General features: G+C 43.1%; 1 protein-coding gene across 11 annotated transcripts in view; it reads left to right on the top strand.

The window, feature by feature from the left end:
- DMD (dystrophin) overlaps positions 1-16,179 on the top strand; it is a 6,960,831-nt gene that overhangs the window by 6,790,448 nt on the left and 154,204 nt on the right. For 9 of the 11 annotated variants that reach the window (XM_069204760.1, XM_069204753.1, XM_069204756.1 and 6 more), the window contains 2 exons: positions 10,207-10,343; positions 14,960-14,998. In XM_069204760.1, the coding sequence (XP_069060861.1) occupies positions 10,207-10,343; positions 14,960-14,998 (176 nt within the window). The remainder of the gene's footprint in view (positions 1-10,206; positions 10,344-14,959; positions 14,999-16,179) is intronic. The other 2 variants (XM_069204758.1, XM_069204761.1) reach the window with 1 other exon arrangement.

Below are 16,179 nucleotides of genomic sequence, written 5' to 3'. Positions count from 1 at the left end.
CACTCCCCACACACGCCTCCATAACGCCGGAATCCGCGACAAAGCACTCGACTGGATCTCATCATTTCTTTCAGGCAGAACCCAGAGAGTCCGCCTTCCACTATTCATATCAGAAGCCTCCGGTATAATCTGTGGCGTCCCCCAAGGCTCATCTCTCAGCCCCACGCTCTTCAACGTGTACATGGCCCCACTCGCCAACATCGCATGAACACACCACATCAACATAATTTCCTACGCAGAAGACACTCAGCTAATCCTCTCCCTCACAAAAGACTCCAAAAAACAACCTCCACAACGGACTCCAAGCCATCGCCAGCTGGATGGAAGCAAGCCGCCTCAAATTAAACACAGACAAGACAGAGATCCTCATCTTCGGAGCCAACTCCTCAGCATGGAACGACTCCTGGTGGCCCACCTCCCTAGGATCCGCACCACCACCCACGCACGCAACCTGGGATTCATCTTGGATTCCACACTCAGCATGACTCAGCAGGTCAACGCCATCTCCTCTTCTTGCTACAACACCCTCTGCATGCTCCGAACAATCTTCAAGTGAATTCCCATCGAAACCAGGAAAACTGTCACCCACGCCCTGGTTAGCAGCAGACTGGACTATGGAAACACCCTATATGCAGGAACAAGAACCAAACTCCAAACAAAGCTGCAAAGAATCCAGAAAGCATCCGCTCGACTCATTCTGGACGTCCCACGCCGCCACCACATCACCCCCCACCTCAGAGACTTACACTTGCTACCAATACCAAAGAGGATCACCTTCAAACTCCTCGTCCACGCACACAAGGCCCTCCACAACACAGGCCCAACCTACCTGAATGAAAGACTCACCTTCCACACCCCCACCCGCAACCTTCGCTCCGCCAGCCTCACCCTCGCCTCCGTTCCCCGCATCCGCCGCACCACCACTGGAGGAAGATCCTTCTCCCACCTGGCCGGCAAAACCTGGAACTCCCTACCGCTCCACCTTCGCCAGACCCAAGACCTCTTAACTTTCAGGAAACACCTAAAGACATGGTTTTACAACCAGTAGCTTCCCCTCCCCCCCACGCCTTGAGACCCTACGGGTGATTAGTGCGCTTTATAAATCTTGTTATTGATTGATGGAGATGGGTTTGTGAAAGTGAGGAACATTTTTACCATTCTGAAGCATGTATGGTAGATGCCTGTGAGTATGGCGCGGTTGAATGGGCACTTTATCACTGAGAATGGTTGGCCAGGTGCAGCATGGGGGAAGTTCAGTTAAATAAATAAAAGGATTGGTGAGGACGGAGTGATTTGAGTGTGAACTGGTAGGAATATGTTTTTAGTACTGGAATTTGCAAGTGACAAGGTGTACGAATTTGCAAAAGTAGAAGTATATTGTATGTATGGTGTGATGATGCAAACCTAGCTTCAAGGCAACTACTCATCTGCAAGTGTCCCTTGTGGATTTCCTGTTCCTATTTCCTTTCCCTGCTTGCTGTCGTAGGAAATGGTGGCCAGTGTTCCTTGGTCAGTCTCTACTTCCCAAGGTCTTGCATCCCATCTTATTGTCCTTTTGTTAATGGCATGACACTAGTTTTCAGTAACTACTTTGGAAATTGGCATTAAGATACAAATATTAGAAGGACATAAGAGGCGGCAAGATCATTGTAGTTTGTGCATTAATATCTTAATCACCCATAACCCTGGATCCACAGAGCCCCTGTTGAGGCAATGAGCCCCATCCTTATTCCATGAAGGGGAACTTAGTTGCTAATATCTCTTAAGTTGTATAACCTTGACGCTCTGTGTCCTTCGATGTTGAGTACATATCTATCCTGGATCTTCGTTTAATGTAGTCCTCATAATACGTGCACCAGTAAAAAATTAATCTCTTGGAGGAATGGAGCACGTCCACGCCATAGGTCTCTCAAGTCAAGTCCATTTTTATAGCATAAAACCTGTTCTTCACGCCTACCTTTGAAGACATGCATTTCACAACTTTGATTGGCAGCACTCTTTGTGTCTGGGGTTACTGCTACAAACAATTTCTCCCACTAAACATAACGAACATTCGTTTTTAAGAAGGTGCTAGAGTAGGAGCTAGAACTCTACATGTGGGGGCTGAATCACTCTACTCTCCTTATGTGCTAATCCACACTGGCACGGAAAATCGGAAAACTGAGAAAGGGTTACAAATCCTCTGCCCAGCAGTGAATGCTGTTCTTCCTCGCACACTCTGTCATTGTGGAAAAAAACGACTTTTCTCCCCTTTCAAATGAGTAAAAACAACAGCCAACTTTAGAAACCCTCCCACTGTTTCTCGCTTAGTCAAATTCCTGTGAGAAAACAGGAGCTTTATGAGCAGGTGAGAACTGAAGAACAAGCATTGGCAAAGCTGATAGGTCTCGCCCATTAAACCGTTTGGCCTTTTTCTCTAGATGGCTGACATGCATGTGCATTGGCCGTCTTTTAATGAATTTGGTTGTCTTAAGAAAATCCATTCAAAAAGATCGCTGCGTTTGCAGTGGCAATCTTTAAAATAATTTCATACTGCTTTGCAGTGGATGGTCTGATGATGTCAGTCGTTAAAAGAAGATACTTGATTCAAAACAAAATGAAACCAAAACGTTCGCTGGACGGGACAAACACAATAATAGGGAGGAAATCAGTAGCAAGGAAGTGAGTTAGATGGAAAAAGATATCCGATCATGAGTAAAAGGCTTACTGAATGCCTCTGTGTATTGTATTGATCTCAAAAGGTAGTCGGCACCACAGCTAGAGCAGTCTGTAGGCCAGACCTAAAAATATTCTGTGGAGATAAGCCTATAATGACATCTTGGATCCCGCTACAAAGAGTTTGACAAAAATAGCAGAAGGGCTAACTTTCAGTCTGTCACTTAGTATTAGTTCAGGGCTTGTTGCCATTGAGGAACTTTAAAGGTAGCTTTAAAGTGAAGGCATTGTGGTTTTTTCTACATATGAGAATATATGCCGATGGAACGTTTTATTTTAGTTCTCTTTTTAAGAGGTAAAGTATATGTTTATGAACAGGTCTGCCATGTGTGTTTTAGACCCACTTCAAATGTATAATGGATTTGAGATTTTTTTATAATTCTGTTTTAAGAGATAAAATATGTGAAACATCGGCAATTTCTTTGCTTTATTTGGAAAGTTGTTAATTTGTTTTTAAAGTATTCTGATATCCTACATATGGACGGGCCTATTCTGTGTTTATTAATTTTTTTAAGATACCCATGATAGGCAACTGGTGTTATCTTGTTGATTAATAACTTTGGGGCAGATTTATCAAAGGGTTTTTCCCATTCGGTTTCAATGGGAAAATGTGTTCGTACATATGGCCCTTTATTTTGAATTGGTTGTGGTTTAGCCACTATCATATTCTTGTTAATTGAGTTCATTTGTAGGAAAAGAGTTGATAAGTGATTTGCACTTTGAGTAGATGTTACTGACACCACATAGGAGCAGGTCATTTTTTAATATATTGCGTTTCATACCACACGTTTGCAATTTCTAAGCACTGCAGATATATTTATCACAATTACTCAAGGTGCTCAGTTTTATGACCTTCGAGAAGATAGAAGACTGAGTTAATATTGCTAGGATTAAAACGTGTGACGTGAGTCACTGATTTGTTACACCTGCGAATGATGACTCATTGACCAGTGCATCTGGCTATTTGCACAAAATATGAAAACATGTAAGTGCGTTTTGACAAGTTTCAGAATAAGTTAAACAATACAAGTTATGACCTGATGATCAGAGAAGTTAATTAAGCGAGAGAGGGATACTGAGGTTTTCTCATGTACAAATTCTAAGAAGACTATCAGTGTGACCAGTAGTGCTGAGAGCAAAGGTTATGTTGCATGGGGAGACGTATGACAGGTGGAACAAGGGAGACTGGGCCAGATGTACTAAACATTTTTATGGCAGTAAACATTCCGAATTACTGTTTGCAACCACAAAACGGTTTTTACAGTGTACTAAAACCATTTAGGAATCACTAAATTTTTACTTACTCCTAAAATAGCTTTGCAACTCCATTTCGTATCACTATTTGGAAACGGCATGTTGTAGGTATTCTTTCCAAATAGTGATTTGGTATGAGATGTATCAACATTTTGCAACCGAAATACAGATCCAAAACATTGAAAAATTGCAGACTCCTTAGTTGTGGTGGTAAGGCATTCAGAAAGCAGAAGGGGTCCCCTTTAGACCGCTTCCTTTTAGTGAATGTGCACACATTGTAGACCATGGACAAAAGTTCCCAAAGCACTGTTAGTAATCAGGTTCTTCTTTATTTAGTGTAGTCACTCTAGTCAATCAGTTGCTTTGGTCTAGCCCAGTGGTTCCCTACCTGTGGTCCGGGGACCCCTGGGGTCCGCGAAGCCTCCTCAGGGGGCCTGCGACTGCTTCGAAAATTAAGTAATATTAACAGATTAGGTCCGAGCAGTCAGTGGAGGGGGGCCCCGGATTCTAATAATGATTCAGTGGGGGTCCCTGGGTTCCAGTAATGATAAAGTGGGGGTCCACAGAAGTCAAAAGGTTGGGAACCACTGGTCTAGCCAACATGAGTTTCGTCATCAGACTTCATCAGGCCTCTATAGTTCCATCCACAATTCATCCAAGCTCTTTAACGTTCCGTTATTCTCCAAAGTGTGGGCATTTCATTAAATCCATTAAACGTTGTTTTCTTAATATCTTAATTACACAGTGTACTCAAATTCTGCTACACTGAATCAGGGAACTACTGCCAACTCTCAAACTTTAAAAAATATTTTATTTTCAAACGCAGCAGTTTTTTCCTTAATGGAAAATAGACTGAATTAAATAAATAAAAATGTAACTTTATTAAAAGGCAATAACAGACAGGGTGGCCTGCTGACCGTAGCAGACCAGCCTGGTGGCTACTAATCAGTGTGAGGTGCACTTTTTGACCTACCTCAATAATATTTGTTCAAAAGTGATACAGCAGTAGATAACGCAGTTTGACAAAAACTTGAGCAAAGAAACACAAATGAATACATAACACATTGACTGTTTATGACAGCTGAACTTTGTTGATTATTAAATAACAACTGTGAGCCTGTATAAACATTTTTATCTCATTTTTAATTTCACATAACTGAATTTTGTATGTATATTTCTAAAACTGCTTATCCAAAAGGATACAAAGATGCATCAACATCTCTTTAGAGCTACAGTAAGTATGGTACAATGCCCCAAGAGGGTAGCTTGAAACGCCTAAACACATACATTTCAATAAAGTTGTACAAATAAGAATAATGATTACCCATTCTATTTGGGAAATCTAGAGGGTGTTGTGATTGGGGGTGTAATTGACATAGATGCGGGAATGCTCATGCTGGATTGGCCTGATACTTATCTACAATCACGTCAAAATAGGATGTACTGTGCTAATGACCATTTGTAAAGTAGTACATACCTACTGCTGCTTCTCGTTCTTTTTAAGTCTGGTGTTAAACAAAACTTTTTGATTGAACTTAAATGATATGCCTAATACACTTACAAATAGGGGCTTTCAGCCATCCCTTTTTATCCATTGGTCATTATTAAGGTCATTCAGGTTTTTAGCCCACCACTACAGCATACAACACGGGGCAGTGGGTCAGTCCACTTCAGCCATTGGAAACCTTCACCACGAGTGATGGCATTCTGCCATTTTACAAAGCACATCAACATACAAAGTAGTTCTTAAGTGCCAGGGTGGGTAGATAGTCAAGTAACAAGACAAATACTTGCCAAATCTCAAAGGGAAGGAACATTCCAAACAGTGAGTTTTTTGTATAATTTCTGTAAAGAAAGCACACAGGGCCCATTCTTAGTATACGTCATGTTAAAGGAATCCATGCTGAGCAGTGTTTTTTTTATTAACTTCAGGAATGTTGTTGTCATAAAGCATCATCTTTAAGACTACCTTAGGGCAACTCTATTCGGCTGCCTTGCCTCCACAACGCTCGTAGCTCCACCAGAGCAACAGATGGCCTTGTTACTAGGAGAGTGAGAGCACCCAAACAAGATTACGTTTGGACAGAAGCCGAAGAGGGAATTTGTCCTGAACAACTTGGATTTCTTGCCGATCATGTGGGAGGATATTAATTGGATGCCAGTGCCAACAACATAATTTAATGTGTATGGAATCTGCTCTTAGTGAACTCAACAGCAAGGCTTGCCTTCGTCTGCTTGCAATCTGCATTGTGTATTGATTAGCAACATTCTTGTGGTTGATATGTCTTTTGAATAACTTAGTATTTTAAATGTTCCAATCTGCTGTAACAGACTGTTCCGAAGTTATCCGATAAAGACCTTTTTGTCTCCATGAATGATATTTATTGTGAAAAAATTACAATATTTTATACATGTGTGATAGGGAAATTGCCCTGTTGGCGCACACAGGACTGACATTCATAGTGAAGATGACGTTGTCAAATATGGAAAATTAGATAGCCTAGTCCTCCGGCATTTCGTGACATCACAAGTTTGGCTTTTGCTTTGTCTAACTTGAATGCTCTTGATACAATAACTACGACTATTCTTCCACTTTTCCCTCCTCCAATGTTTCACTCGCACGTGTAGTCTTCTTTTAGCCCCACATTAATAAAGTTCCTGTTTTGCTAATGATGAAACTTAAGCATACCTTTTGTAAAACAAAATGTGATAATGAGGTGAACATTATCTCCCTAACATTGCATTGTGCCCTCTCCTCTCCTGCATTTTCTTTTTGTAACTTACTCCCCTTTGTTTTTCTCGTTTTTACTCTAACTGTCAACAGCGGTGTAATAAGTAGTTGTGGTTCCTAATACAAGCAAGGGAAAAGGGCCCCACATTTGCCGGGTTAGTAGTAAAAAGAACCCAGCTACAATTGGATTGTTGTTGGCCTCTCAGACCCCGGAAACCAGCCCCATTGCACCTGCTGCATTATTGATAGCTACACCCCTGACTGAATAGAACTAGACCATTGCAGTGGGACCACAGGGTGTATGGACCGATATGTAGCTTATGGTAATTTGTCCACACCCCCCTGCTGAGCATAAACAACTGGTATTGACTCCTCTTTCTCACTGCTTGTCAGATGCCAAAAGTCATCATTGGTAAATAAACCCTGATAACACTCCTATCAGTTTCTCTTTATACCATTATTTGAGTACAGAGGATGGGCTATAATGGGCTGACCTGCCCAGAAGCTGTTGTGGGAGGGTGGAATCAATACAGATGACACACAGCTTATTTCCATATGCCCAGATACATATATCAAAAAAGCAAATTTTTCCGGTTGTCCACACCAAGGGAGTCCTCTTGCCACTCAACAAGTCTAGCATATGTACTTTTCATCATGGAAAAAGGAGTGTGGTGGTTTTACCTCATGCTTGCCTTCTATGCATCTGTCCTAACCCTCCAGTTCAGTGAGCTGTGCGCCCACCTTGTATAACCCTGATCCGAAAGTAAAGGTCAATACCTGTTCCTTGATACCACAGAACATATGTTTGGTTCCTGCCAGGCTTTGTTCGTTCATCCTAACAACTTTTCCAGAAACCTTCCTTATACTCATTCAGAAGACCTACAAGAAGACAAGACCTTTTGTTCTGTCCTCTGCACCTTTGGGTAACCCAACACAGGCAGTCAGCCTTCCTAAGATATATCTGCTTTAAAATCAATGTATATGTTATTCTACACTATTGTATTATGTGTTGAACATGAGTTATTGTGCCTGGGTAAAAGAACACTTAAAAAATCAGCTGCTAGGGGCTAAGGCTTCCAGCCTTGATAGATTGTCGTCCAAGAAGCAACACAGTTGTTTCACTTGCCAAGCTGAGGAGGTCCAATCCCTTCCTTCAGTGGCAGAGTACCTTTAACAGTGACTCTCCTTTCCTAAGGAGACTTCTTTTTTACTTGTCCCTACTTTCAAGTAAACAGTCTTGCTGTTCCCTTAGCAATTTGGATTGCCATACCTGTCCTCACAGTTGAGCTGCGACCAGTGCTTTTGCCAATATTTATGTCCGCCTGCTGACCCTTTTTTCCTTTCTTGCAACTAGACATCCTAGGTAGTAGCATGGAGCAGTGTAATGTATCACTGCCCCAGGGACCATGTTCTCTGCATTCCTTTGTCAATGTCCACCTTGTGATAGCCGCAGAATATGTACTTAGTATTGACGCCCCTAACTGCAGGGTTAAGATAGAGCTGAAGACTTGGAACTGACAACCTTTGGGTTGTAAATTAATTGAGTTGCTATTCCATCTCATTCCTCTGTGTCCAAGAGAAGTGGCTCCAGAAATGCAGTCTGAGAAGTGATGCCTGTACACAGAGGTCTGATGCAGCATTGGCACTGCTTTAAATGTTCTAAACCTATTTCAGGCATGCAAGGGCATCTACTAGTTACTATTTTCCAAGCTGTAAGTGAAATAGAGTTGTATTCAGGCACACAGAAGCATACACATTGGAGACATATGTGATGCTCCTTTTTGTTACCTGATTGGTCCTGACTTAAAATGGAATACGAGGCGAGTACGTATCACAATCACTTTCCTAGTTCTTAGACTCCCCTTATCACTTAGTTACCTCATCAAGCCCCATGGCAGACTGTAGATAAGTATCACAACACACGCACTCACACTTACTCCTAGCTTGCCTCAGATGCACAGTGTAAGTCTGAACTACAGAGAGTGCTTTCATCCTCCCATGTACTGCTTCTTAGTGGCGCTGAGAAGAGTGCACATGTCATAAGGTCGCTTTAGATCCCAGGTTGGGCAACCCTTTCTTAGCTTAGTTTTACGGCTCGTGACTTATTTTACATTGACACTCATTTTTATTAATATTTTAGCAAGTCTGCTTTTAGCAATTGTTTTTATACATTTATCAGTTTCTTCTTCGAGGAAGGCAAAGTTCACACTACACATTTAATCAGCTTTGTAGCACGCTTTACTCCTTGTCCAAGGCTGGTTTGCACAGTATATGATATGCTAACTCGTGTTGCCACCCCAGGAGCCAAGCCTCTATATCCGAGACTAAGCATTACTTCAGAACTGCTGTTTGAACTATGTAAGGGTCATTATATAAACTAAACTTAGACCCAAAGGGGGTAAAGGCCATTCCGGTCATGACTATCCTGGGATGCGTACCTCATGACAGACAGCTTTCCTGTTGCTGATTTCTTAGCCTCCTAAGAGGATTGCCATCCTCACAACAACTAGAACCCTGCTACTCCATTCAGGTATGGGGCTGGGGCTAATCCCTTAGATTGGGCAAGGCAGAGGGTTACACCCACTATGGTCCCTGATGATGTGACATAGGCTTTTGGCTGGAACTTCTAGAGTTTGTAGAAACGCACAACATGGTGGGGTTGTGCATCCTCTTTACTTTGGCTGTAATGTAGATTACCATGCTCTGGTTCATCTGCCTAATTATCACAGCACATGCTTTTTATACCAGAATGTGATTGCTTCAATAAATGCATTGAAATCTTTTTCACATCTTGTGTTTCACCTTGGTGTGCGTGAGTATCTGAGCGAAAGTTCTATGATCTGTTTCCATGACTTCCCTGAGGAGTCAGAGTGTCATGTTGAGACTGCCATAATCACCTTTCACCCCAGCAGGTTTGGTGGTCAAGGTGAGGCACTGTGAGCTACCCAGGCTTTAGGGCGACAGCTACCAGGTGCTAGTCTCCCATGCTCAGCGGTGCTGCCATCCTTAAATGCAGTCCCAATACCAAAATGGGAACCGCATAGCACACAATGAGTGGACACAGTTCATGGAAGGAAGAAAAGGTGCTGTGAGAGAACTAAATTCAGGAGAGGTTTTCAGCCTCTCTGTCATCTTTAGAAACATGGGAAGAGAGGCTCTGGGGCACAGCTATTATGCATTCAGATGTTTAGCTGCCTGGATTGCGAGCAATGTAAATTCGCAAAACCAAGCTTTCTGAACCTTTGATTTTGTTTTAATTACCTTTATTGTGTAATGTTGGTAATGTTCTATTAACACCTTAAAATACACATTTTGCCCAGGAATTAATTTCACCAACGCCACACGTTGCTCTGTGCATATGCTGTTCTGTGACAGTCTGTGGTGCCAGGGGATCTGGTGATGTTTTCCTGTGCTTACCATAGAAAGCTCATTTTGGGGCTCGTGAGGTGAAAAGGTTGATTGTTGTGAATCGGTAAAGAGCTTTCTCATCTTGGTGTTCCTTTCAGACTACATCAGGAGAAGATGTTCGAGACTTTGCCAAGGTCCTAAAGAACAAATTTCGGACAAAAAGATATTTTGCAAAACACCCCCGAATGGGCTACCTGCCTGTGCAGACTGTCTTAGAGGGGGACAACATGGAAACGTGAGTAGTTATGAGGAAAAATAAGAAAGTGTGGGTGGTGCCCAACTTATTGGTCTAAACATGCACATCACCCGTGACTTACTGTGTTTTTATTTTCCTTTTGCAGCTTAGGAATTCGGTGGCATCAAATAACATAATATTATTTTTAATTGTATGTTTATATCATTTGACAAGACCCTTTTTAGTTAAACGTTCTTGTATGTGTCCTGAGTTATAGAACAGTGTAATTGCTTTATTCCTTTTAAAGAACCTTCATGACTTGTTTTTAAAAAGTATGTTTTATGAGCGCATACAACTGTGAAAGATGGCTCTCTACAAACACCTTACAATTAAACTCGCACCTGTAAGCACAAGAACACGTAAGAGAATATCACACACTCATATCACAGTGTAACTATTTGTCCTTCTCTTTAAAGAGCTGAAACCTCCTGCTGAACATCATAGTGCTTTCTTACTGGCGAAGAGTCCGCCAGATGTTTTTAGGATGATATGAGAAAAACAGTACTTTCTAGAACAATTGCACCAGATATTGAAATGTGCGCTGTTGTCAGTAAGGCAAGGAGACCTTTGAGGGTCCATTGAAAAGAGTCATCTCTTGAGGACAGCCAACGAGTATTAACATTAGATTGTCGCTGGAAGATGCCTTTTAGATCTTCCTCACACCCTACTTAGCAATTTTTCAAAATTTCAACCGAAAGCCGTACTCAGGCAGTGCGTACCTTTAGCTGGTCGCAATGCATGGGGCATACATAGTTCAAACTGTGAAAGGAGCAGACGAAGACAGGGGCAGCAGAAGGATATTTTACACTTATGTGGCTGTCCGCGAACCCAACATTACAACCTTCTACCCCCATGTTGGATGGAATTTCATCTTTGCCTATGTGCCATTGCCTGCGTGTTCTCTTCCAGTTGTTGTTTTTTGCGATTACCAGAAGACACCTAGATTTAGCCATGGTGGTTCTCTTCCTGTTTAATGTTGAATTGTCATATCTTGTGTATAAATAATTTAATGTAACTCACCCACCACCTTAGCAACGTATACAGCAGGTCCCTAAATGGGGCATAACGATCATCTTATGTCTCTTTTCCTATGACATGGTGTTTGATTCTGACAGACACGCATAAACTGTGATATGACTGATTGATCATTGTAGCATTTCTTGATGTCAAAAAGATGATGTATTCCATAGAGCCGCTTGGCCACTAATACTTCACATCACCAGTAACTGTAATAGACTATGCCGTTCAACTGTTATGTCAACAATGCAATAAAAAAATCAATAAATATATATATATTTTTAAAAGTAACTCATCCCCGACAATGGATTGGTAGAGCGATTAAAGCACCAAGTGCTTCTGAACCCTTTCATGTAGGCTGTTTATCATAAGGGCCAGATAAGGGTTGGGAAACTGGTTCACCAGTGTGTTCTTAAAAGAAGGGGTAGGTGTTTCTTGTAAACTACAGTGGGTTCTATAGTTTTACATGGTTGTATGAGGGAACAACTCATTCTGTTGAAATGCATGCCTTTACCAAGCATGCGTTAAAACGCAAATGCCTTAACCATACATAAACGTAACCACGCATTTCTAACAACGAATATGCTTTACCATGCATGCTTTTGCAACGCATTTCATTGTAAAAGCGTGTATGCTAAATGCATATATGTGATTAAGGTTTACACTGACCCCCACCATAAACCCTAATACCGGACCTCTGCTCCCCCAGGCTACAGCTCTTTTAAAAAAAAAAATACCGACCCCTACCCTAAACCTTAAAACTGCCCCCAGTCCTAAAGCCAAACCCCCTCTCCCTGAGCCCTAAAACCTGACCCCGGCTCAAACCCATTCTCTGACCCCCAACCCCTTTTTAAAAAAAAAACACTCTGAGTCCCAACACCACCCCGCCCCAAGCCCTAAATCTGTACCCCCTGCCCCAAGCCCTAAAACAGGACAACAGTGTGACCCCCTGACCCCAACCCTTTTTTAACAGTGCCCACCTCCCCACCATGAGCCCTAACAACGCTCTGCTCCAAACCATAAAGCTCTACTCCCCCCACCCCAAGGCCTAAAACAGGACCCCAGCACGACACCCCTACCCTTTACCCCAACCCTTGAAATAAAAAAAAATACTCACCCCCTGCCCGGAGCCCTAAAACCGTCCTAAGCCTTAAGCCCTACCCCCCTACCCCCAGCCCTAAAACCTCCTCCCACCCTTCCCGCTCCCCTTACCTCACTGTCCACAGGACGAGGCAGCTCTTCAGGCAGGCAGGTCGTAAAGAGGAAACAGAAGGGGGCCTATGTTTCCTCTAACAATGTTGATAGCCTTTTCCACACCTTTACCACACATATACCCTAACTGCCAGAACTAAGCATATGCCCTTATCATGCATACCTTTACAACTTAATTCATTGTACAGGCCTGCGCATTGGGAAAAAATGTGTGGTTAAGGCTATGGGTGGTAAAGGTGCATGCATTATAATGCATCCGTTGTTCATGCTATTCATGGGACCTGTTGTGTTGTAATGGCTGTTTCCCGCTTGACACGTATTGCAATACCTTTTCAATATTGGTATTGCGGCATGGATGTGAGATATATCTCATGCTAGTTGCAAGTAACAAAAAATGCCTAGGTGGGTGCAGAAAACCTTTGGTTGCACACATTACTACTCCAAATATATTCACTTTAAATAGCACCACCTATGTCTTTACATTCATTGCTTTTTTATTCACCTCATCCGACCACAGATATTTTCTGTTTAAATCATTGTGCTGAAATAATAGAGTGTAAGCTATTCGTACCCTAATTTGCTTGCTGAGTCTTTTTGCCATTGTGTTTTGGCCACTGAAGCCAAGTTCAGGAGTTAGTGACTGAGGGGGTCATTATGACTCCGGCTGTGATTGTTAATGTGGTGGTTGTACCGCCAACAGGCTGGCTGTACATACATACTGCCACTTCTCCACTCATACCGCCATGGCGGTATCATCTGCCAGACCGGAGATATCAGTCTCCAGCCCGACGGCCGGCACAGTACCGCCGGTGCATTATGAGCCTTCCTACCGCCATGGTTTTTGCAGCGTTAGCAATGCGACAAAAACCATGGCGGTAGGCCCTACCGTGACAGGGAATTCCTTTCCTGTCACCGGTCGGTGGCTCCCCCAAACCCCAACACACACCTGACACCCCCCCCCCCCACACACCCCCTCCATCCAAAACCACTCCCGATACACACACTAACCTACCCACCCCCTCCGATCATCACACCCCCCACTCCTCTGATCATCACGTGCACCCCGACATTCAGATACACTCCCCTACCCCCGATCCAAACACACGCACCCTCCACCCCCTCCGAACATCACACACACATCGCCAACCCTTCCGATCATCTCACACACACCCCCAATACACGCACACACCCACAGACACCCACCACGCATACACCCAATCACTCAGACTGGCATACACGCATTCATACATGCATACTTCTAGACATGCTCGTACACATTCTTACACACAATCACACTGACATGCAGACACACACTCACTTCACCATTCTCACACGCATTCACTCACACGCATACAACCATGCAAACAACACAACACACACAGACGCATTCACACACTCACTCACACATTCATGCCCAAACTCAGACACACACACAACACCCCCCACTGCCCTCCCCTGTCGGAAGCCCGACTTACCTTGAGCGAGGAGGTCTTCCGGGAGGGAACGGGAAGGGGCGCTGCTACCACCAGCAGCTCCCCGCCAGCAGAACACCGCCAGGCCGTATTACTTGTCATAATTTGGCTGGCGGCGTTCTGCTGGCCTGGCGGTGCTGGTGGTAGCAGCGCCACCTTACCACCGTCCACCACCATGACCGCTGCTGGATTTTCGCCCTCCTTGTGGCGGAAGTCCGGCAGTGCTCATAATATGGTGGATGGATGGTAGCTGCGGTGGCGGTATTTTGGCGGCCGTCACCGCAGCGGTAGGCGGTTTTTACCGCCAATGTCAAAATGACCACCTTAATGTCCTGTTTACCTCTGGCTACAAGATGAGTAGTTTGTTTTAGAGACTTTTAATTTTAAGAAGGGACAACGTTCCATCTTGGTGATTCGGCCTAGCAATGACTTCAATACCACATCAACCTGTTTAAATGGATATGAATAGTCACAATGGCTAAAAGTAAAAGAGAGACGCTCTGCAGGAAAGTGCTCACACATCTTATATTTTAGAAATTATGAGCATGCATTCTAAAGTACAATATTTTGCAAAAGTCTTTGAAATGTAAAACATGATCCCTGCATTTGATGTGGGCCGTGTTGCCAAAGCACACTTGCGTCTGCCGCTGTGCTGCAAAGAAAGCATGCCCGATTGCTTCAACATGACAAACTTTATTCACATCCATTTTGTAATAATCACATCTTGGCAGTTTATTCAGCGGTTTCTGTGCTCAGACTGCCATTGTGTCATACATGGCTGCTTACATAGTCATTACATCTGGTTTTAAAATATAATTTAAGTCTTAATGTTTTTTAAACCATCTTCATAATATTTTTTTCCTTTGCTGGGTTTTCTGCCTCTCTCTCTTCACCTCCTCATTTTTTGTCTTGCAGTCCTGTTACTCTGATCAACTTCTGGCCAATAGATTCTGCGTGAGTACTTTTGTTTTGCTCAAGTGTGCTGCTGCTGTTTCTTTTGCTGTTGTCGTTGCCTGTAACACTATGTTCTCACTTTCAGTTTTGACATATATTCATTCCCTTCATCTTTTTTGTAGATTTTTTTTGTAAGTGCTGATCCAGCCCCAACTTAATAGAGTGGAATAACAGCTGGGTTCCCAGGTTTCATCCAACATTTTTGCCTGAAAATCGGGAGAAACGGTGTCTTGTATTTTACTTAGTTGAAGACAGAGGGGCGTTTTTAACACATCTACTATGATCTGATCATGGCATACTGTGTTTAATTTGCAAGAAAATTAAAGCTCAAATGTGAAGGTTAACTTCGCCCTCAAACATGGGACAATGGGGCTAACAGATCTCTGCTGTAAGGCAACATGTTAACTTAATCAATTTAGATTGATTTTATGATTAATATGTGTGGTTTTTAATTTAGAAAAACCAGCAGCATTATCTATTACGTTATTCAGTGCTAGATTTTGTCAAAGTTTGTATTATGTCATTGTGTGAGTAATCAGCAACAGGATGCAGCCATTTCCCGTGGATCAAGCGATATACTAGACGTTTGGCTTTAACAGTAAACTGGTTCAGAATGCGGGTCTGTGAATTGGCTGCTGAGATGGCTGATGTAAACCAGGAAAGACATGAAGCATTACACTCCCGATGCTTTCAAAGAGAGATACATTAGGAGAGCAAGCAAGACCTGCTTCTCTCCATAGTGGTCATGCTCCGCACTATGTTTGGTGAGGTATACTTTTCCCTATCTGAGCTGGGCCTAAGGCCTGCTTCTCACTTCAGCCAGTTAGAGAAAGTTCCTGCTGTTCTCCAAGGATCATCATGTTTTAGCCTGTGGCCAGCTTTAGAAGCACCTTGTGTAGCAGGTAGGTGACGTCTAGAGCTGGCTCCGGAGAACCCCGTTGTTTATACAGTAGCAGCAGTGGCTACTGGGAAGGGGTGCTCCCAAGTTGTAATTCACAGGACGAAGGGTAATGCCACTTACCTTTTGCTGAACCTTGTGATTCTACGCCTTGATTCTTTTGCTGCTGGTGGAGTGCCTTCGTTCATGGTCAATTTTGCTTAATTGTGACCTGTAGCAAACAAAACATGAATTTATTCTACAGACCTCGTCACATGACTCCTGTGTTATTAGTTCCAAGGCC

The sequence above is a fragment of the Pleurodeles waltl genome, chromosome 8 (genome assembly GCF_031143425.1).
Source record: "Pleurodeles waltl isolate 20211129_DDA chromosome 8, aPleWal1.hap1.20221129, whole genome shotgun sequence".
Taxonomy (NCBI): Eukaryota; Metazoa; Chordata; class Amphibia; order Caudata; family Salamandridae; genus Pleurodeles; species Pleurodeles waltl.
Note: the sequence above shows the minus strand (reverse complement) of the source record. Positions and strands in the feature narration are given on the sequence as shown.